This window comes from Hippocampus bargibanti, linkage group LG03 (assembly GCF_051943395.1).
Source record: "Hippocampus bargibanti isolate YZ-2025 linkage group LG03, ASM5194339v1, whole genome shotgun sequence".
Lineage (NCBI taxonomy): Eukaryota > Metazoa > Chordata > Actinopteri > Syngnathiformes > Syngnathidae > Hippocampus > Hippocampus bargibanti.
In genome coordinates, this window is record NC_142736.1 from 25,710,661 (window position 1) to 25,734,737 (window position 24,077).

General features: G+C 41.4%; 1 protein-coding gene across 2 annotated transcripts in view; it reads right to left on the minus strand.

The window, feature by feature from the left end:
- Positions 1-24,077, minus strand: part of smyd3 (SET and MYND domain containing 3) — a 66,972-nt gene that overhangs the window by 16,014 nt on the left and 26,881 nt on the right. For both annotated transcript variants that reach the window (XM_088992806.1, XM_088992805.1), the window contains exon 6: positions 431-498. In XM_088992806.1, coding sequence (XP_088848932.1) covers positions 431-498 — 68 coding nt within the window. The remainder of the gene's footprint in view (positions 1-430; positions 499-24,077) is intronic.

Here is a 24,077-nt window from a genome sequence, read left to right on the forward strand (position 1 = left end):
CATAGCAGTTGGGAGACAAGCCTTCAGCTGCTAATCATGCGTCCCCCTTTGCCAAACACTTCACACAATCTGTCAAATGTGAGTTTTCAACTTTTCTCCTCAAAACAAAAGATGCAGGAGGGGAAAAAAACACCATATCCCCACTTCTGTGCGCTTCAAAAGGACTGTCAAGTAAACTGTGAGATTGGGTCAGACGGGTGCCTCCGTAAGTGAGTGGGTAAAAGAAATGCGGTGTTGGTTTGGTTATGGGTGATTTGGCTGCCAACTTTCGAGTTGCATCTGAAGTTGACGCTAATGTATTTTGTGCGGGGTGTGAAAGTGAGCGCAAGATGAAAATTTGGAGTTATATTGGAGCTGAAGCTATTTTGTTTTGTATCTACAGTACACACAAGGCCATTTTTGCATGTGTGTGTGTGTGTGTGTGTGTTACCTGGGATACAGTCCAACACCAATCTCTTGCAGCTCCCCGTCACTTATGGTGAAACAATTACACGTTACCTGGAGCACAAAAGCAAGTTGAAAAGGGAAGATAAACAAAGAAAATGAGTTGAATGCCTTCAGGGTTAAAAAAAAATTGCTTTTCATTTATGTTTTGATCATTGTTCCTTTGGCACCTTCAAACCTTTAATTGGATTTGTCTTGGCAAGTGTATTAAAGTATTATTACATCTGGCAAAATGTTATATGGAGATAAAGAACTCAACACTTTGATTGCCATTTATCCAATTGCAAGGGAATCACTTGAGGAAAACATGGAACATACCAGCACCACTGGAAGAATTTACTGTATGATTAAAATTATCATTCGGTCAGACTCCTCAGATCATTAAACAAAATATTAGGACATATTTCGTTTTCCCAGAACTAAAACACAAACAAACATAGAAACAAATAAATAAATAGATAGATACATGAATGAGTCGATGTGTAGATCAATAAAAAACATAAACACAAAACAAATTAAATAAATAAATATACGAGGGGATGAGAGAGAAAGAGAGAGAGAGAGCGAGAGAGTGAGAAAGCGAGAAAGAGAGAAAGAGAGAGAGACACAGTCAAGATTGAATACATCGCCAAGGGAGCGAGAGAGACAGAGAGAGCAAGAGTAAAAGATACAGGAGAGGGAGAAAGGGAGAGAGAGAAAGAGAGAGAGAGAGAGAGAGAGAGAGAGAGAGAGAGAGAGAGAGAGAGAGAGAGAGAGAGAGAGAGAGAGAGAGAGAGAGAGAAAGGTTGAGAGAGAGATATAGAGAGAGAAAGAGATGGAGAAAGAAAGAGAAAAAGAGATAGAAAGAGGGAGAATGGAGAGGGAAAGTGAGACAGAGAGAAAGGGAGCGAGAGAAAAAGAGAGAGAGAAGAGAGAGAGAGAGAGAGAGAGAGAGAGAGAGAGAGAGAGAGAGAGAGAGAGAGAGAGAGAGAAAGAGCTGGAGAAAGAAAGAGAAAAAGAGATAGAAAGAGAGGGAGAACAGAGCGGGAAAGAGAGAGAGAGAGAGAGAGAAAGACAGGGAGCGAGAGAAAACAAGAGAGAGAGAGAGAGAGAGAGAGAGAGAGAGAGAGAGAGAGAGAGAGAGAGAGAGAGAGAGAAAGGGAGCGAGAGAAAAAGTGAGAGAGAGAGAGAAAGAGATGGAGAAAGAAAGAGAAAAAGAGATAGAAAGAGAGAGAGAGAGAGAGAGAGAGAGAGAGAGAGAGAGAGAGAGAGAGAGAGAGAGAGAGAGAGAGAGAGAGAGAGAGAAAGACAGGGAGAAAGGGAGAAAGGGAGCGAGAGAAAAGAGAGAGAGAGAGAGAGAGAGAGAGAGAGAGAGAGAGAGAGAGAGAGAGAGAGAGAGAGAGAGAGAGAGAGAGAGAGAGAGAGAGAGAGAGAGAGAGAGAGAGAGAGAGAGAGAGAGAGAGAGAGAGAGAGAGAGAGAGAGAGAGATGTTTTTGGATGCCCCTCATGACACAACCCCCTCACATTTAATCGGGGCTTGGCATAGAAACACTTGATCAAAATAATCAAGTAAAAATTCTTGAAAGGTTAAGCAGCACTTAATACTCTGAGTCGAAGAGGTGGAAGGATTCAAGTATTCAAGTGGGCACGTAAATCTGTTCCAGATTTCAGGTTCTTGTATCAAGACGTGAATAGTACCTTCATATTCTGCTTCCAACCACGTATCAACGTATTCTTCATTTAATAGTTTGGGCAATCAATCAAAACTAAACTGACTATGATGATCTTTTAGCTAAGACATTGCAAAATAAACCAGTTTAGTTCTTGACATGTTTCCCCTTATATTGGAAACCATTTGTCACAGCTGATCCATTAAAAAAATAAACAAAACTCTGTTTTAATAAGAATACGTGTACGAATTGGCATCAGTAGAGATGATTGTCTATGAGGCATCTGTGCGGAGGAAGTATGGGGTGGGGGTCCTCTCGATCCATATTAACTCAATACTGTACATTAAAATTTCTCCCAATGAAATATAAGGATCCCCAAGAAAGCAATAAAGAGCATATTCATCGACGCAGGTTTTCACTGCGCATTCGTGCACTTGATGGGATTTGAGTTGCTGTTGAGAAAAAGACATCATTACAGATTCCCTTCGAGTCCTTTTTTTCTTCTTCCAAAGGCTGCACTTTAAATCTCAGTACAGTACTACGCATCAGCTCATTGCGTCGCCTCGCCACTGTTGTGTCCACGACACGTAACGTCCCGATAAGCGTTCATATATAACGAGAAACAGCCATGATGGATTTGAGATGGAAGAAAAAGGACCCTCGTATGTCCTACATATGAGTAACGGAGTGAAGGGTGTAGTGAGCAGCCTACGGAGTGGAAAATGGGGGAATAAAAAAAACATCCTGCCACAAAAATGTCACGCACCGAGGGGGCAGAAATCACTAAATGTCATATTTCCTTATGCGTTTGATACATTTTTGACCTCATTCAGCAGATTGTTGAAACTGTCACAGTCGGCAGTTTTGAAATCAGTCATGGAAGACCTTTGAAGTTACCGAGAGCTTGAATCTTACCATGGTGGAACATCATGGAAGTCAAGTACCTCCTGAGTGTCCATAATTCCGAAATTAAACTCTCGCCAAACCACTGTTCGGTAAGCTACTTTGGAATTTTGTTTTATGTTATGTGTTGTGTTTATTATTTCACGTAAATCATAGTTAGGGATTGATCACACAAAGTAAGAAGGCAAGGCTTCGAAGGACACTTAGCCCACTGTGTTGGTTGTGAAGGCTCTATATACAGCAGGGGTGTCAAAGTCATTTTTTGCCGCGGGCCACATTGTAGTTATGGTTTCCTCTCGAGGGCCGTTATGAATTTGGGGAACCCATTAGAATATAATTAGAATTTAAATCCCTTCAAATATTACATATAAAGCACACAGCAAATTAATGAATAACTCGTTTTCAAATCTGAAGTCAAGAATAATGACTTTTATTGTGGTTGACATCCAAAAATATGAAATTTTGGCTCAGATTTTAGCAACCATCATGGAATTTAACAAGTTTGATTTGCTTTCGCGGGCCGAAAAAAAATGATGTGGCGGGCCGGATTTGGCCCGCGGGCCTTGACTTTGACACCTGTGATATACAGTATTTTCACACCAGAGTATAAGGCCCCAATAAATGTTGGTTTTTCAAAATTTTCCATATATATATATATATATATATGTGTGTGTGTGTGTGTGTGTGTGTGCGCGTGTGTGTGTGACAGGCGTCACAACAGTGACTGTCTTGAGCTCCATGATGCTGCCGTCTTAATAATACCAGACGTGTGGATGTGTCTTTTTATTTCTTTTATTTCTGCAACACAGTATGGCAGAAGGGATGGGTGAAGTCGCATGGGTTTCATCTGGTGATTAACATAAATCTCGTCCAGATTGTTCTCAATATGCAAAACATTGTAGATAACAAAACAGAATGAACAACGTGTGATCGTATAGTGGTTATTTACAGAAAAAGAGAATACAACACAAGTTCAGTGTTATTTACATGATGTCCCTGAACGCATCATATACGGAGACTCGGCAGGACACACGGTGCGCTTGTAATGGCGCACAGTTCAACCCGCCACGAACACTCACGGGCAAATGAAACACGACACACTATACGATCACACGTTGTTCATTCATATTTCTATATATATATAAGGCGCATCGGACGAATGAAACAAGTTTTCCAAATATAATATCTAAATATATACAAGTTTTCCAAATATAAGGCACACCATATTATAATGCCAGTGAATGAGTTAAAGGTGTTCAATATGTATGACAGAAAATCTTCAGATCTCAGTCAAGCCATCAGATTCTTTGAACGTGAAGTGAACGCTCTGACTGAGTAACAAGGAATATGAACCAAAATATATTCTAATTGATGTAGTTTCTTTCGTCAAGATCAATGGTGGAAGTCGAAAGGTGTGTGGTGCACTTTGTTGAACTTATCAGAGCACCCGTACAGAATATCACCAAAAATGTTAATTGCCTGATTTTCTTGATCTGTGACTCCTCCAGCCTCAATGAAAGCTTCACATTCAAAGCAAGAAGTTTCACATACATGCTGTCGCTTGTCATTAACTGAGTGTTTTGCTTGTTTTAGCAGTTACTGTATATTTACAGATATGTCAAGCATGAGAGAACAATGTCCTATGCATTGATGCTTACTATTAAAATAGAGTAATGGGAGAGGACACACTCATATAGTACATTAAACACAACAGACAATTTTTGAGCAAATGCACAAAGACATATACAAACTGTATACATGAAGATATTACTCGAGTCTCAGCCTGAGGCAACGAAGATAGAACATGAGAGTGCCCCCCCATCATCGTCTCAATGTTGATCCATAATCATACCAAAGGAGAAATAGGAAAAGAAAACTGTCAAGTTTTGTCAACGTGGCACATTAGCTATGGATGAACGCACAATCACACGGTCGTATAGATCAACAGGCATGATATCACTCTTTTCACTTTTCAGTCACGTCTCTGGCCATAAAAATGTTTGTATGCTGTAGGTTCATGCCCGACACACTATAAGAGCGTTTAAACCCTTTCGCCCAACTGTGTTGCTAATTGCGTTAACATGAGCCCATGTAATCCGGCTATCCTCCTAAAGGTCACATTATCAAGACTGCGGCATTCTACAAATGCAGCTTCCAAGCACCGTCAGATACCAAAAATGTTGCTGCTAAAATATGGTACGGCTGAGCTTTACTTCAAAGGGCGATTTAGAATGTTTAAATGCAAAGATGGTGAACTAGTAGGATGATTGAAGAAAGGTGCACACAGTATAAAAGTAAAAGTAGTGCAAATTTCCCCATTGAGAGACAAATAAAAGTTTTCTGATTCTGATAAGCAGTTTGATGAAACTTGACCCTTTTTTTAACAGTGTGTATATTTTACAACAGAAGTAATATAAATAAATATACAATTCCAGTCTCAACTATTATAACAGGAAATTGACTTTTGTGGGATACTTTAAGTCCAAGAAATACAAAGACCAATTATTAGTTTGAAAAAACAAAAACAAATGGTGATACCATTAAATTGGAAGCAAATATGTTTTGTTTTTTTAACACGATTGATATGGCGATACTTTTCAACTGAAGTTGAGACTGAAAAAACAAGTATGTGTGCAAAGCCTTCGCCATTCTGGGTAACGAGACAGGTCAGAGGTATGAGCTATGAGTGTAGATATTGTAAAGACGTTCTTGATGTGAGAGCAAAGTTGTAATCTTATTGTTCTACATGACTATTGTAGTGCCGTATGAATGAAAAGAGCTTTCATTAAATCCAAAAGCGGCACTCAGTCTCCGGCATCTCCATCTTGCCTCCATCGCCTGGGGTGGGCCACCAATTCCTTGGCATCACTACTAAACAGACAGAACATATCCAACCTCGGTGTGATTGAATTGTGTCTTATATATGAAGTCCAAACACTATTCCCTTTTCCCACTTCCAATAAGAACGATTTAGACAGGAACTTGAAATTCAGAAGAGGGTTTTTCAGGCTGAAAATACAAAGACAGGAACACTATAGTGCAGCACACTAACTCTTATCCCTTGTTAACATGTCTCTTTTTTTAATAGCCATTGTTACTTTGGGTTTTTGTGTCAGGCAGATTTGTGCTATTGAAAACGAAGACAAGACAGATGGGCATAATAATGGAAGAATTGATCTCAAAGAATAGAGCTCATTGTTTATGAATAATGCCTCAAAGCAACTAAGGCAAAATAAAACGCACTCTTCGGCTGCAACCACCTTTAAGAGAATCTGCAGTCAATCCCAGCTGACTTTGAGCAAAAGGCAGACGATAGCTCGTATTGCATGTCAGTCAATTGGGAGGCAGGTCACATGTCAAGCCTGACAAACACTTAAACTCATTCACACCGTCACCAAATGGCAACCCAACCAATGCCGCACAGGTGAGGTCAGGTGAATGAAACACGACAGTGACAGAGACCCCAATTTTGTCGAAATATGAGCAACACTTGGGAGTCAAGCTACATCCACCAAGACCTCCTCTTTATCAAACAACTCCGGTGTCAAAGGATTGACACTTTTCCAATCATTGATCATGGACTTTTGAAAGATATCAACATTAACTCATTCACGGCCACACGATGTGCAAAAATGTGTCCAATCCAGTGCCAGGGTTTTTGTCATTTTAACTAAAATTGCAGGTCCCACATTGAGTTTTAGGACTATGTAAACATTCAATGCAGCGTAAGAAACCTTAGATTCTCTTCTTTCAGCAGAAAAAATAAATAATTTCTAAATTATATGGGTCTGGGGTTATCTGAGCTTGAAATGGGGGCGGCAGTACAAATGGAAAATGATGCCTCTTTGTGGGAGGAAAAACATGGCCAGAGGTCTGGCCAGTGCTTTATCGTCATCCCCTCACAAAAAAAAAAACCCAAAGTCAGGAATGGTGCTCCACATCATGCTTTTCGATTCCTGAATAAATTCGGGAATGGCAGTGAATGAGTTAACAAATAAATGCAGACTCATTCAGGCACTGGTGTCAAAGTCAAGGCCCCGGGGGCCAAATCTGGTCCGCCACATGATTTTATTCGGCCCGCGAAAGCAACTTAGTAAATTTCATGATTCTTGCAAAAGTCCAAACCACATTTTAAAAATTGCCCCATGTAAACCACAATACCAGTCATTATTTTTGACTTCAAATTTGAAAGTTATTCATTAACTTGTTGTGCGCTTTATATGTGATATGTAAAGGGGATTAAACATTCTCATGGTTTCCCCAAATTCATAACGGCCCCCAAGAGGAAACCGTAACTACAATGTGGCCCGCAGCAAAAAAATACTTTGACACTCTTGCATTAAGGTATCCAAAAGATAAAGACACTTCACATACACATTCCTGGCTCTGTAAAACTACAATTATCTCCCACTTCCTAAATATAGATTTTCTGTGTTTAAGCGCTAAACGTGTTTTCTTTCTTCACGTAGCACTTTCAACACTTTGCTGCTGTGAAATGTAAATTTCTCTACTGTGAGACTAATAAAGGCAAATCCAATCCAATCCAATCCACTTTATTCGACACCTTCTTATTCCAACCATAGATCCGCTAACTTGTTTGCTCAGCCTTATTTCAAAATGACAGCGGATGCATAAAGCGTTATCTTGATGCTGTGGTCAGATTGTGTCCTTCAAGCTTTAAATGGATGTGCTCAATGTGGCGAAAGCCTATCATTAAGCGACCTCGAAGTTGATCAACACAATTTGCCAAGATAGCACCCTGTCAATCAAGAGGTTTGCACACCTCGACGTGTCTATCATCTGCTTTATTTGAAATGAGCTAATGGATATTAAAATGAACAAGACATGAAAATTAGCGACTGGGACCAAAAACTCATTAGAAACCTGTCAAAGGGGTAATGGATTAAGTAAGAAGGGCAGACTCCTCTGACCTTTTTTCCACTGTAGTCCTGGCAAAGAAGGCATTATAGTTGAGAAACAAATGTTGCAAAAATAGTATCTTCGCTTGTACAACTTCCCTCATGTGTGTTTCAAAGTGGGAGTTTAACTGTTTAATAGAATATGATTGAATTGGATTGGATATGCCTTTATTAGTCTCACAGTGGAGAAATTTACATTTCACAGCAGCAAAGTGATGAAAGGAATGAAAGTAGAAAAATGAAATACATGAGCTGCTGGAAAGGCAGCCACTCTTGGCATGTCTTCATAGAGAAGCTGCCCCCGAGGATCCAAGCAGCCCTGGCAACCACACCACCCGACTCTACCTTGCAGGAGTTGGCCACCCTCGCCGACAAAGTTGCGGAGGCGTACGCGGGGCAGCCTACCGTTTCTGCCATGCAGCGTCCTCTGACGCCAGGGCCCTCGACTGATGCTCTGCAACTGCTCGTTGACGAGATGCGTGCCCTGCGAACGGAAATCCGGGAACGCAGCCACAGTCGAGAGCGCCGCCGTAGTCGCGGACGCCGCTCCATTCGAGAGCGCAGCCCAAGCCGCGACCGGAATCCATCCAGCGCGGACCCCGACCTGTGCTGGTACCACCAATATTGGGGTGACCGGGCCAAACGATGCAGTGAGCCGTGCAAGAGGTCGGGAAACGGCCCAGCCAGGGAGTGAACACGGCTTCCCACTTGCCTGGCGCCTCCACAACCAGCCACATCATTTATGTCCGCGACCGCACATCGGGAAGACGATTCATGGTGGACTCGGCTGCTGACATCAGCGTTCTGCCACCTTCCCCTGCGGAGCGCTGGTACCCTGACGCTGGAGTGTCCCTGCAAGCTGCCAACCGCACCACCATTAAGACGTATGGCCAACGGTTTCTCAACCTCGACTTGGGCCTACGTCGCTCCTTCCCTTTTATCTTCACCATTGCCGATGTTCCTCACCCCATCCTTGGCGCGAACTTCCTGCACAGGTTTGATCTGTCCGTCAACATCCGCAGGAAGAGGTTGACTGATGAGACGACCGGCCTGTCCGTGCATGGTAGGACGGGCAACCCTGCGCTTCTTCATCTCTCGCATGTACCATCTCCTTCATCTTCTCCATTTCTCACGCTCCTTCGACGATTCCCCGACCTGACCAACCCCAGTCGGACGACTCTACCTGCTCCAGACGTTGTTCACCACATTGTGACCACTGGTCCCGCGAAGTTTCAACGTTTTCGCCGCCTTGCCCCGGCAAAACAACGGATTGCTGAAGTCGAATTCAACCACATGCTTCAGCTTGGTATTATCCGTCCATCGGACAGCAAATGGGCCTCCCCGCTGCACATGGTCCCCAAGGCGAAGGCAGGCGACTGGCGTCCCTGCGGTGACTTCCGAGCACTGAATTTCGTCACAGTTCCTGACCGCTATCCTCTTCCTCACATCCACGACTGTGTGTCATTCCTCCACGGACAAACGGTGTTCTCCACCATCGATCTGGTGAGAGCCTACCACCAGATCCCTGTCGCGAAAGAGGATGTTTCGAAGACGGCCGTCACCACCCCATTTGGCTCATTTGAGTTCCTCCGCATGCCATTTGGCCTCCGGAACGCCGCGCAGACTTTTCAACGCTTCATCGACTCGGTCCTGCGCGGTCTTGACTTCTGTTGTGCCTACATCGATGACATCCTCATCGCCAGCAACTCCCAAGACGAGCACCTGCAGCACCTGGAAACGGTTTTCAAGCGTCTGGACGAGCACGGTCTGGTCGTCAACTCCGACAAGTGCGTTTTTGGCCAATCCATGGTCAAGTTCCTTGGTCACCTAGTCGATGGCAAAGGAGTACGCCCTCTACCCGGCAAGGTGCAGGCCATCCATGACTTTCCCACACCCAGGACGGTAACCCAATTACAACGATTCCTCGGGATGGTAAACTTCTACCGACGCTTCATCCCGAACTGTGCTGAGGTTGCCCTGCCACTAAACTCGCTGACTGGCAACAGGAAGAAGCACGTTCCCGTCGACCTCTCCTCTGAGCAATTGGATTACCATTATTAGACTTGCAGCAAAAGTGATGAAAGTAAGAGGAAAGGAAAAAGAAGAAGTAGAAAAACAGACACTCTCGTGGCACCATCTTCAAGTAAAAAAAAAAAAAAACTAAATAAATAATGTGACAACACAAAAGACACAGGTAGTCATTTAATCTTTAGCAGTTTCCGCACCCTCTGTTGTATGAAGCAGTTCTAGATGAAAGCGGATAGGTCAAAGCGTCCTTTTCACCAGTGGATCCTGGTGAAATGTGCAAGTCTGCTACAAGCGAAATGTTTAAAGCACACATGAAGCTGTAGCCTCCATTGAAGAAAATATTGTCTCACATCTCCTGCACACGTAAATCCGTATCAATTCCAAGCCGCAACAGTTCCACATACGTATCGGTCTTTCTTCTCATCGCAGGCCTCTGAAGCCATACATCCATCAGGTCGCAGATTGTCCAACAGCACTAACCTTTCCGCTGAACAAAGCGGGGCTGTGAAAATGCTCGCTATTTCAAGCGCAAAAAAGCACAATCACCCTAGAGTAGTCCAGCGATGACAGTCAAATGGCACTGACATTCCATTCAAATCAAAAACATTGCTGGCATATTGGTGCTGCTGAAAAGGGTCCTCCTTGATGAATGACGTGGCCAAAAATGCTGAGAAACAATCCGTATCCATTCCACACAACGCACAACAACTCAAAGTGACTAAAGAAATCTCAAAGGCTATCATTTCAAAACACCCTTCAAACCTCATCACCACAGTGGTTTAAAATAATACTTATATATTAATAATCAGGATGCTTAGGGGAAGTGCCTAGTGTAAACATGTGTCCCAAAATAGAGGAAAAAGATGGAAACTGCTCTCACTCATCTCTTTTGGTGCAAAACACCGGCATGAAACTTCTCAGAATGCAGGAGAAAATGATAGAATGACACGCAAGCAAAGATAACTTTAAATTTTGGTTTATCTCGGCAGAGTATTTTCTTATTTTATTTTCTAAGCAGTGACTATTGTACCACTCCGTAAATAAGCAATTGTGCATTATTCATCAGTCCGCAATGCGAGTTTGGTTGGATGGCAATGGTAGCCCATTAAAAATTCATGTTACTCAATAATTCATGTATCTATTCAAACTTGGCTTATTAAACTCCGCAAAACAAATGCAACAAATATAACTAAGCTATCACTGATTGTTACCCTGGGAAGGACGCACACCCGCACCCACAACTGTTAATTAGTGGAAAGTCACAGATGATATTTTTGTCACAGGAACAAACGGTGAGCCCTGTGGGCAGGAAAAAGATTGGCTCGAGTGAGAAAGCGGATGTGGGTTGGGATGAGCAGAAAAAAACTAAAGAGTGAGGAAGGCTTGGAGGAGAAGTAAGTGATGGACCAAGTGGATTTAAAAGTGTCAATAATGAGCATGAGATAAGATGTGAGTGAAATCCTCATAATATTTCTTTGTTTTATCGTACTGATCATATTTTTTTCTCGATATACTGTATTTTCCGGCGTATAAGGCGCACTGGAGTATAAGGCACACCCCTAATGATTGGTGTATTTTCTAACTTTTTTTTGATGATGATACTAGTGCAGCGTGATCGACCGGAAACAAATTCATTGTATGTTCTACATACTTGGCAATAAATATGATTTTGATGATTCTGATTCTGATATAATGTATTTGGTACACCGGATTATAAGGCGCACCTTCAATGAATGAAAAAGTTGTCCTAATATCATATATAAATATATAAACGTTTTCCAAATATAAGGCAAGCGCTACAGTAGAGGCTGGGCTTACGCACTACTTCTACAGGGGGAAATTTACAGTTGGCTGCTGACAATAGTTGCGAGACCTGTTGCGGCTCAATATTAATTCACATATAAGGCGCAATAGCGTATAAGGCGCGTGCGTCTTTTGAAGAGAATCAAGGCTTTTGGGTGCGCCTTATACACTGGATAATACGGTAAAACAAACTTTATTGTATTGTATTCCATATAAGCTGGCATCATCAAGTGGATGCATCGTGCAACCTCAGCCATTATTGCAGCTTCTATTGTATGCGCCTTATGATGTGCACAATGGATAAAAACACGGTAGTGTTCATCTCGACTTCTTGTCCAAAGTTGGAAGGAAAAGGCACCAGCCTACCCGTGCCACTGATAAAGTGAACACACGCACAAACACGTACATCGGCACAGACGCACACAAAATTAGACTCAGGTAAAGATATTCTAGTTGACTGCACCACCGTTCCTACATCAATCCTGAAAAGATGTTAGTGAAGGGCCTGCAGTACATATTTATTATTCTGGTGACACTGCACGCGCACACACCAGCAGGATGGGCTGATACCTTTTGCAAGCACTGGTTAGAAGAATAACACTTCAGTCTCAGTATGTCCCAGAGTCACAGCCTCAATCTCTTCTGGAAAATAAAGCCTGTATGTCTTATTCAACATTTCCTGCTTTTGTCAACATAATGGCACTGCCTGTCAAGTGGTAAAACTCCCAATGCAGAGCTCCGAGGAATAAAACAAGACGAAAACAGCCCACACAGGAGCAACTGGTGTGTGTGAGTTTGTGTGTGTGTGTGTGTGTGTGTGTGTGTGTGTGTGTGTGTGTGTGTGTGTGTGTGTGTGTGTGTGTGTGTGTGTGTGTGTGTGTGTGTGTGTGTGTGTGTGTGTGTGTGTGTGTGTTGTCAGTTGGACTTCATCCTTGAAGATCCTTTTCTTTCCTGCTCACTGGAGCTCACACACGCCAGCTGTACGATTGCCACGGCAGGTTAATCCTGACATCACCAGGAATGCTTGCTAAGTATACATGAATGTATCCTACAGTATGCAGGCGTGCTCCAGTTTGCCCGGATAGATGGTATTTCGGGTGGATATTTTATTTTTAAGTTGACTTAGGATCTGTGTGTCTGAAAAGAATCAGAATCAAGAACCTCCCCGCCCAAAAAAATAATGACAGAATAAAGGATGAGTAAAACGTAAAAGTCCTTTTGAATGGTGATTTGGCATTGAACTGAAATTGTGCTGTCTGTGTGCGTGTGTGTGTGTGTCTCCTAACTGTTATTGATTCATCGTTCCCCTGAAGGAGTAGGATATTCACGCTGACCTCTACGGAATCGCGGTGGAATAACAACACGACGAGGGGGAGCTGCATGCTTGAGATGGCCCAGCGCTGACTGGCTATTGTGGACAATGTGTGGTCAATTCATGAAATGTGAATGGAATATTTTAGCTAAGTGCTAACTAACAAGATTACAAACACAATTGTTAGTGAATTACTGAATTTACAACAGAGAGTTGTAATCAAGATTAATTCAGACAAGCTCCTGTGGAATTGTCATGGAAAGATTCCACTTTAGAAAAAGTCTTTCATGTTGCCAGTCTGTCAAGAACCAACAGTCCAATTGCCTCATCAAGTTCCTGCTTCTTGTTGTAATATAGCTTACAGTGATGGGAATTCCGGCTCTTTTTAGAGAGCCTGCTCTTTTGGCTTGGCTCACTAAAAAGAGCTGGCTCTTTCTGCTCACTAAAAAGGGTTGGTGGAGTCAGCTCATTTTAGAACAGCATTAGATTTAGCTATCAATTAGCGATATGGCTATCTCACTGGCTGGCTATCTAGCTAGCTATCTAGCTAGCTATATATCTATCCAGCTAGCTATCTAGCTATCTGCCTATCAAGCTAGCTATATAGCTATCTATCTATGTAGCTAGCTATCTATTAGCTACTGTATCTATTAGCTATCTAGCTTTCTATATATTTGAGTTACTTCCATGTTGAGTGAATGCTGGCATGTGACCTTATCCTGTGAGTGTAAAGTGACCTTGAGAATTTTGAAAGACGCTTATAAATTAAATGTATTATTATTATTATTATTATTATTATTAATTATTATTATTATTTGTGAACAATATTTGAAAAAGGCGCTTTACATACAGTACATAGTGAAGTATTCTTTAAATTAATCTCTTTCTCAAAAAAAGAGTGATGCATAATACATTTCTTCAAGGCATAAGGTAATGACAAAAAGTCTTGCCAATTGATAAACCAGGAAGGGTTTGATTCAATTATATCGTATCAGCTCGACATGCTTGGACCTGGTTGGAAAAAAAGGCATCAATAGCGAATTGAGCTAAACTGCACTCCTCCATCTCCTTTTCTCCTGTTCCCCTCGAGCTGTCCTCTTCAACAGCTCATTGCGAAATCCTTCAGAGAGGTGGAGGCCTTCAATAAGCACTCGGTGCAGCATGATGAAAGGGCGGTGAGGGGGGAGCAAGGACCTTGGGGGATGGGCGTGGCGAGCACAAATTGCAATGCGGAATAAACGATCACAAACTAATCTGGACGATGGCAGATAACTAGTTGAGTGAGGTGAACCACCCGCACGGACTGGAAAGAGGTCTTTGAATTTTAAATCCTTGCTTAATAAAAAGATTTGATGAGGTTCAGTTGGGTCCATTTTTTATATTGCTTTTGATTGTGAATTATCATCTTTTATCACCATAAACGACCTTGACCAATGAGAGACAAATGTTATATTTTAACATTGACATTCATGTTCACTTCATCAGGGAGGGCTACACAGTTGAGGTGAGATGTTATTAATGAGGAGATGTGGGTCACAAATATGGCTTTTGTGGGATTTCCTACTTTTACCTGTATTCTATTTTTAATATCATGATTATGATCATCATCATCATTATGATTATTAATAGGTCTACACACACCCATTAGTAGAGGTATATCATGTGAGCTATTTGGAATGCTACACACAGGCCGATACTAAATTATTTAGTACTTTTACAATGTTACTGCATGGACCCCTCCCTGCTCTTCTTCTTCCTCCTTTTTTTCATGGTCACCTTTCACAAGATAGCACATCTCTTCACCAGAGATGCCGTTGAACCAAAAAGACGACAACGTATAACACCACAAAGTACATATATGTGCATTCATTTATAATTGATGAAAAACTGGCCCGGAATACACATAGTAGCACCTGCCTTCCCATCTGTCATGCATGCTACTCACATGCGGTCATTCCATCTCAGTCTGATCATCGTTATGAGGTTCAAAATTGGTTGGCCCATGGCCTACGGCTCATGACATTTACAACACAGATCGTGCACTTGAATACAAACTGGCAGTTGATACACACCAATTTCTACACTTTCTACACCTTCTTTAATCAAAATGAGCAATGGCGCATTAGTCAAAGCGGGAATGTTGCCATTACTGAATAAGAAATGAAGATGTTGACGGTAATTACGGTCATGTTCGTGGTAAATCCCCTCCAAAAGAATTGGAACGACAAAATACCAGCGCAACTTGGATCTTCTGTGGTACCTCTTAGTACCACAGGAAACATTAAAAACAATATTCATTCATCAAACAAGACAAGCAAATCATTTATCCCAAGATAGGGTGGCGAACAAATGGAGTGCTGCACCAAAGCGGAGACGCAAGCACGATCAGGAAGATTTCCTGAGCTCGGGAAAATCAGCGATGGTCAGCTAATATTAGCATATGAGATTAAAAATAGTGGGCTGAAGGGTAGAGGGGGGGGGGGGGGGTTGAGCCGTTTTTGTATTTGCCTTTGTGCCAAGATAAAACAGACTCTACTTCTGCCTTGTTGACTGAGACAAGAAAAAGAGAACACAAATATTTTAAGAAGCGTTGGCACCAAATTCGGGCATCTCACAACACTTAATTTACACAACACAGGAGACAAATTCCTTGCACAGTGGTAACTGTGTTTATGCTCGTTTCTTTATATGAAAATTTCAAGTTATGAAATGCTGCAACGGGAATATCTCATTCATTGCAAGGCGTGCAATAATGTGTCCACGCCAGTGCCAGGGTTTTTGTCATTGTCACTTGAATTCCAGGACTACATAAACATTGACTACATTGTTAGAAACTTTAGACTCTTTTCTATCATCAGAAATAAAGAGTTAATACCAAAATTATATGGTTCTGGAGTTGTATGAGCTTGAAATGAGGGAGGCTGTCCAAAATACAATTGGAAAAAAGGGGGAATGCTGCCCCCTTGTGGAAGGGAAAACATTGACAGAGGTCTGGCCAGGGCTTTATTATTATAAATAATAATAATAATAATAATAATAATAATAATAATACATTTCATTGATAAGCACCTTCCAAAACTCTCTAGGACACTTAACAGTCACAGGATATTTTCTCCGGGTGCGCAGCGGCAGCCACACGCGCCAGTTGCCACATAAGGTGCATATAGACAAGGGGAAAAAAAGGTCTTTCACATATTATACATATTATTATTGCCACCCTAGAAAGAAAAAAAGACTAACTAATTCAGGAATGGCACTCATGTCATATTTTGAATTCCTAAATAAATTTGTGAATTGCAGTGAATTAGTTAATTAAAATGTGCATTTATGACATACAGTAAAGTCTCGTTATACGATATCGGATATATCGATAGTCCCGGTTATATCGATACTATTTCTATGCACGCACAGAGAAAATTACATGCAAACAGGCTCGGATATATCGATAGTCCCGGTTATATCGATATTTTTTCGGACTCCCTTGAATATCGATATAACGAGACTTTACTGTATTTTGATGCATTTTTTTATGCAGTAGAAAATATTTGTGTATGAATTTTGGGGGGCTTGGAACGGATTAGGGCATTTACATTGTAAAAGGCATCTTCTTTTCCTTTGGGCTTTTCCCTTCAGGGGTCGGCACAGCATATCAGTGTCCTCCATCTAACCCGATTTTGTGCATCCTCTTCTCTCACACCAGCTACCTTCATGTCCTCTTTGACAACATCCATAAACCTCCTATTTGGTCTTCCTCTCGGTCTCCTGCCTCTAACTTACAAAAGTTAAGAAGTTTCCTCCAGAATCTATTAATTTCATAAGTAGAGGTACCATTGTATCATTTTACACCCTTGCCCATTAAAGACGTTCTTCCGCAAATTTGAATGAAAATTAGTGGGCAAAATAACACCTTGTCTTCATACCAAAACATACACAGTACTTACAGAAGGAATTAGTGGTCAAAATGAAGAATCTAAATGTGTTAATACGACTTGAAAACGGTTTCACATGCTAAAATTCATGCACAAAGTTTAATGAATTCTGGTTTCAATTGATCTTAATGCAATAGCTCCCTTTTCTGCAGTGCAGTAAAGTTACTGATTGTTGTTCTGCCCAGGACTAATTTGTTTTGGTCATTAGAATCCTAAATGAATGCATCGAGTATGTATTGAATTTTGTTGGGAAAAGCTAAACATCAGGTTGGGATCGAATCAAATTATGTGGAAAAACTAGCTAGTGACCAAGATCTGATGAATAATCGGATTTGCGTTCGTGAAGGCATTCACGAAGAAACAGACATATTCTTTAAAAAAATAATATGTGAAACACGGATATGTTAGTGTTGCTTCACAAAACTGATTTTCACGAAAGCGGCAGTTGTTTATTAAAGCGTCTATACTCAAGGGGGATTATGTCGCTCATAGAATCCCACTGCAGGCTCAGGGGCTTCGCACCAAAAGACAATTAGAAGAGCTCCTGACTGTAATTAAAGCGTGTTAGATATCGCGGGCCCACAGAGACACTGGCCTTAGTGTGTTTGCCCTTCCTCTTGTCATCTTCCTCAACTATGGTGAGTTCACTTTCAACATTTTTTTAATTCATCATAGAAATGGAGATACAAGAAGACAATGTATTTTCAGAAGCACACACACACACACACACACACACACACACACACACACACACACACACACACACCCACACACACACACACACACACACACACACGCATACAAAAACAAGGTTGGTCACACACCCATCTCCATCCATGTGTGCAACACTCCTTTCATCTCGTTGTCCTGGCTGGCTTCAGGTCAGAAAAAGTGCTGACGAGACCAAACGCAAGATTGGGTCGATACAAAGGGGCAAGATAAGGCATCTCACAAACATGCACACAGTGCGAAAGCAGTCTCAAGGACACTTTTGGGCAAAATTCAGTGATACCTCGGTTTACAAACGCTTTAACAAACTTTTTGCCTTTACGAACATGAAATTTGCAAGAATCTGTATAATTTTGGCATACGAACTAGTTTTCGGGAAACACACGGAGCGCCACAATGGCTGCATGGCGGACTAGTTTTCAGCGGATGAACACAAAACCACACGGCCGAACAGCGCCACCGTGGCTGCCGGACTACTTTTCCACACACCCTTCTCTGAGTGCAAACATGGCATACGTGATTTGTTTTCGAGTGGAGTACTTTTGTTTTTTGTGACAGAAAAAGACCCCACCACAGGCTAGTGTTCAGCGAAGAGGACAAAAACAAAAATTACAGTCGAGCAGAAGAAGGAGATCATCGAAAAACACAAACGAGGTGTGTGTTTGTGTGACTTAGCGTCCCAGTACCAGTATTCTAAGTCGACCATTGCTACGTGTGGCTAAGGGTGTTTCTGTGTTGTCTAAGCAACAGTCTCAGGCAATAGAAGAGGTTGAAAAACTTCTGTTGATTTGGATTAACAAAAAGCAGCTAGCAGGGGACCATGTGAGTTAGGGTATTATCGCAGAGAAAGCATAGCAACTTCACTCGGATATCTACATCAACGACCATCACAAAGGTAAATGAACGACTTTATTATATAGTACAGTGTCCGTGCTGCTGACTGGAAAACGGAGTTCACAATCAATCAGCTTTGTGTCCGTCCTGATGTCCATATCTTATCATCATATTATCATATTCTGATTATTATTATATTAAGTGTGCGTTACTTCCGGGTTGAGTGAACGCGGGCGCGTCTGGCTGCCGCTGCTCACCCAAAGAAAAACTTATTCTGTGACTGTAAAGTGTCCTTGAGAGTTTTGAAAGGCGCTTATGATTGAAATGTATTATTATTTCTTTAATTACAATACAATAGCACATTTATTATACATAAAATAAGGTATATTTTGTGTAGTTTTAAGGCTTATTTAGTATAAAATTATGTTTAATGGGGACCTGGAAACGGATTATCCTCATTTTTAATGATTTCTTATGGGAAATTAATGTTTGGAAAAGACACTTTTCGCCTTACACACACTTTCTGGGAACCAATTAAGTTCATAAGATGAGGTGTCACTGTAGGCATAACCTCAGATATTGTTTTACTAGTCCTGCTATAAATTGTAGCTTTAATATTTACATTACAAGTCAGGGAGTGCTCAAGAGGACAATCGGGAGATTCGCTAAATTCAACTGTAAATGGGCTCAGATCTTTTTTTCCTCCCCATATACTAACACAAGCATGAAAATGAAAGATGGTCACATTCCCAACAGCAAATTTTGGAGCGCTGGTGTCGTCATGGGAATGTGATGTAATGTGTTGTTAGAGGAGTAAGCGAGTCATAACGATGAAAAATTATTTGTCATTCCAGAAAGTAATTTTCAGCCTCTATGCTATATTTTTACATTGGACTATAACATCATGAATGGGCTCCATTTAGTTTAATTCAAGGACAAACGTTGCAACCCAATCACTAGCTCAGAACTTCAAAATACTGTACGTAGATAACATACAGACCGCTGGCATGGCTTTAACCCAACAGTAGAATAAACTCAATTCGCAGCAAATCAAAAAGCATGTAAGAGAAAATGTAATGAAGTGGCTTCAAAATGTATTTGTCATCACATCGAGGCTGCTCGGCAACCTGTGAGAATAGAAATTGGCATACGTTTCTCAAATTAAACCAAAAACCAGAACTTGCTGTTTACGCATTTGGATTTTTTTTTGTTAATCAAACAAATGAGACAAAATTAAATTAATTAGGCAGATTGATTGCCATTGGTCTGAGGATGGCATCCCATTTGGACAGAGCCGGGGGGCTTGTTGGTGGCAGCCTGGCTAAGCGTTCGCTTGCATTGCCAATTTGGGCGTCATTTACAGCGGAAACATGCAAATGTCATTCCAATAAATTGGTTAAGCGCATGCATACACTTTGAACACTAAAATAAAAATTACATATTCGGTGATGCATATATAAACCAAAGTATCAAACGGAACAGAAATACTAACTCGTAACTGTCACGCTTTGCAAGGTGGTGGTGGTGGACCCCAAAAAAGCAGGCATGAGGGAGAAGCAGGGTGTATTTGACAAATTGTATTAAATAAAGTCAAAGAGACGAAACAAACCTGACAGGGTGAAACAAACACAATGACCCGACAGCGAATGGTCGTGCCAAAAGTCCTTTTAACAGCCACTGATTAAAACGACCAACACCTGTGCAGCTCCAGGCGGGGCCTTAAAGTGCCACGCGTTGGTCGCAAACCAAAACGTTACAGTAACAGCTTTTGTTATATGATGCTGGTTGACTTTCAAGGTGTTCAAATAACAAAACATTTCGTCACAGAGGAAGACATAAAAATGGAAATAATATATTCCATGAATTTGGAAGTTCATCTGCTATGCTTCAAAGGCTTATTTAGGAGGGTCCGATATTGCATATGTGCTTCTGTGTACCAAAAGGATGGAAAATAACACCAGTATCCTGCCGGTTTGTAATAGGAGGAAGCTCAGTGTGAGCCATCGTTACAATGGAGAGATGAGAATGTACCTTCTACAAACTCCAATTGAGATTACCGGCAGTCAAACCACCGGGGGAGGGCGCATCATTGAACACACCACACAACAAAAAAAAGTTACTTTTTCTGTACAGCATTGAGGATTTGTGCAAGGCAGTATTCCATTTTGAAAGAAACATAACATTCAAAGTAAAACAGTGTACCTGAATGCAATGTGAATTCATGCTTGACTGTGCTTGTTCGAGCCAAGAGGGAGATGAGAGACAGATGAGAGGCAACAAACGCCTGAGGAATCACATTTATATTCCGGACGAGAGCACCAATATAAGTGTTCTTTGGTTACTTTCCAGGCTTTGGGGGGCTTTGTTCGACAAGGCAGCAGTCACTGGTGCTTTCCCAGAATTCGCTTAACGACCAGAAGGGATGTGTAAGAGAGGTCGAGGGACAAACACCTTTGGATACTGCTCAACTCTCAGTGTGTCAGTGATGAGCCAATAAAGAAATGTAGACAGACCTGGCTGCAAATTGTCACCAAGAAACAAGACACACGCATGCTGTCTGCGATTGATTTGCCAACAGGGCCGACACACAGCAAGCAATATGAAGCGTCATTCATTAAAAATGTGATGTTAATTCATTTTCATAAATCTGGATATAACATTTAAGTCAATGTGTGAATGCATCGTGTTTAAAATGAATCCAGAATCATTGCAAACATGTGCAAATCCCACCATTCACTATTTGTTCACCTTTTAATCACCCTGAGAAGTTGGAATGAATTAATGCGTGTAAAAAAAAAAATATTTCAGTTCAGACTTGACCATGAGCAGCGAATCAGACGCTGTTTTGTTGAAATCTCCGCATTGGCACATTGTTACGGACTTGACAGCATTTATGAGAGGTTAATTGCTTGAAACCTAAGGCTAAGAAAATTCACACTCCGTGATTATGTTTACATGAAATGTGTGGAAAAGACAAGTGGTTGCTTGGCAACCCCAGGCGATCAGCAACTCAGGTCAAAGACGCTGCTGTGAAAAGCCGAGAATGGCGCTAGGTCGAGAGGAGACCTGGCTCAAACCCAGATTAGATTCCTTTTTTTTTAGTCTAGCGAAAAAGGCGGCCCAAGGCGGGCTAGACAGCACTTCCAGTGAACCGTGACTACACAAAAGAAGAAGGGTAGTTTTGAATAAAATATTTCCAGCTGTTGAAAGCCACCAGTAACTGTGAAAACTTCACAACATACCATTCTAAAAAAAGTGATTTGCTCTGCCATTATCAGTCTCGCAGAGGAGAAAGTTATAAAAGTAAGAGGAAAGGAAGAAGTAGAAAAACAAATACAGGCGTTGCTGTAAAGGCAACCACTCTTGCGGCACCATGTTGAAGTCAAAACAGGAAAAAAAAGTAACAAATGATGTGACACAACACAAAAGACAGACAGCGATCTTAAGCACCCCCTTTGTTGCATGAAACAGTTCTAGATGAAATAGGAGAGGATCAAAGCATCCTTTTCGCCAGTGGACCAGGGACGTCATGGTGGAATGTGCACATCTACTACAAGTTAAATCTCGAAAGCAAACACAAAGCCGTAGCATCAATTGACGAAAAGAAATTGTCTCACATCTCCCGTCATGTAAATCCGCTTCAATTCCAAGCCGCGACAGTACCACTTGCGCATCGGCGCTGACGCTCATTTCCTCTAATTGCGGGCTCCTCAAACCATGCATCAATCAAGCCGCGGACTGTCCAACAGCACTAACCTTTCCACTGTACAAAGCGGGATTAAACCCAAGACAGCAGGGGTAAAATGAGTTAAACTGTATTTTCACAATCCTACTTCCGATTCTTGATAAGAAGCAGATTCAAGACTGCTTGACTAGAACAGCAGTCGTGAGTTTGTTTCCCTAAATTTTATCGTTAATATAAAAAAATCTGAGAGAAAAAAAAAACACATGGTGGTTTAGAAATCGTTTTCTGGCACAATCCTTTGCTGAACATTGTGGAAATGAGACATAAACATGTGCACTTTGGTATTGTATCAGCCTCTATTGTAAACTACTACTACTGTAAACGCAGCAGCAATAGCAGAGAATGCGGGGGAACGTCTGTCAAAAGACAAAAGAGACGAGAGACATCGTGGACGTCATAGCTAGAATCAAAAGCCACCCATTCAGTGATACTTTGACCCCAAACACAATCACGATGCATGGGAACTCGAGCTCAACATATAGGAACAAAAGGACTTTGCGGAATTAAAAATGCAATCTAGGTTTGCTTTTAATGTGACATTTTTCACTCACTTTTTCTCTCACCTTAAGTTTCTCCTCGTAATCTCACACACAGACAACCAAAATCAAACATGTTTTTTTTTCATTCTCCTGTCAGAAGACGCTGTCTGACTTCATCGGTGATTTACTTTCACCGAAGCTGCGCGGGTGGATATGAGCGCTAATTAAGCCTGCGAGGAACAACGGGAAAGCTGTGGAAATGTACGTGAGATAAGGATGAGCACGCTCATAAATTCACACCTGGTTTATTGTAATGACCTGACACACTGACATATAAGTGTCGACACTGAGAGCGAACAGTTCAATAGCAGGTGATTTGACAGTCTCATTATGAAGAGTAATAATTTTTATCAAATTTGGGCTTGTGAAATATTGTGCTGCCATAAAAAGGCAGGAACAAGAGTATTTTTTTTGTCTATTTGTGCAACAAAAAAGTCAAAGTCAGCTTTATTGTCAAATATGCTAATATGCATGACATACAGCACAGATGAAATTACTGTCATCTCGGACCCAGCGTGCAAGGCACTTAAAATGTGGCTGAAAATGACAGACAATTGACAACAGACAATACATGTAATTTCTGAATGTAAAGTGAGGAAGTGTCGTATGTAAAGCGCCGTAGTGTAGTAATGCAAAAACAAACAAAAACAAACAAACAAACAAAAAGAGGACCATATTGTGAAGATTAGGAAAACCAGTTGTAAAATACCAATGAACTGGGATGGAGGTTTGTATTTCTTATTCAGCGGCAAATAATATGCCTTTATGATGTCACCATAACTTGAATTTATTTTAATTAAATCCTATTAGTGGAGCACTGGTCCCCAACCTTTTCTGTGTCACAGGCCAGATCAGGCAAGTACATGCTGGTCACAGATCAGCAACCATTTTTTCCCCCAATGCTTATAAATTATTTTAAAACACTGGCGCTGACAACAATGATGATTATAACGTAATCAAACGTGATTAACTCATTCACTGCCTGTCACGGTTTTGCGAGGTGGTGATGGCGGGTTCGGATCCCAAAAAGCAGGCAGGAGGGAGCAGGAGGTTGTTTGACAAATTGTATTAAAATAAAGTCACCAGGAACAAAATGTAAAACATCAAAATCATCTGAATGGAAAAAATACAAAGTAGCAAAAGAAGACCAAAAGTAAAAGCCCGCCAAGGTTAAACAAACACGTACACGATGCATGCTGCAACCAAGCAGCAAACAAACAATGAACCGGCACCGTATGATCGT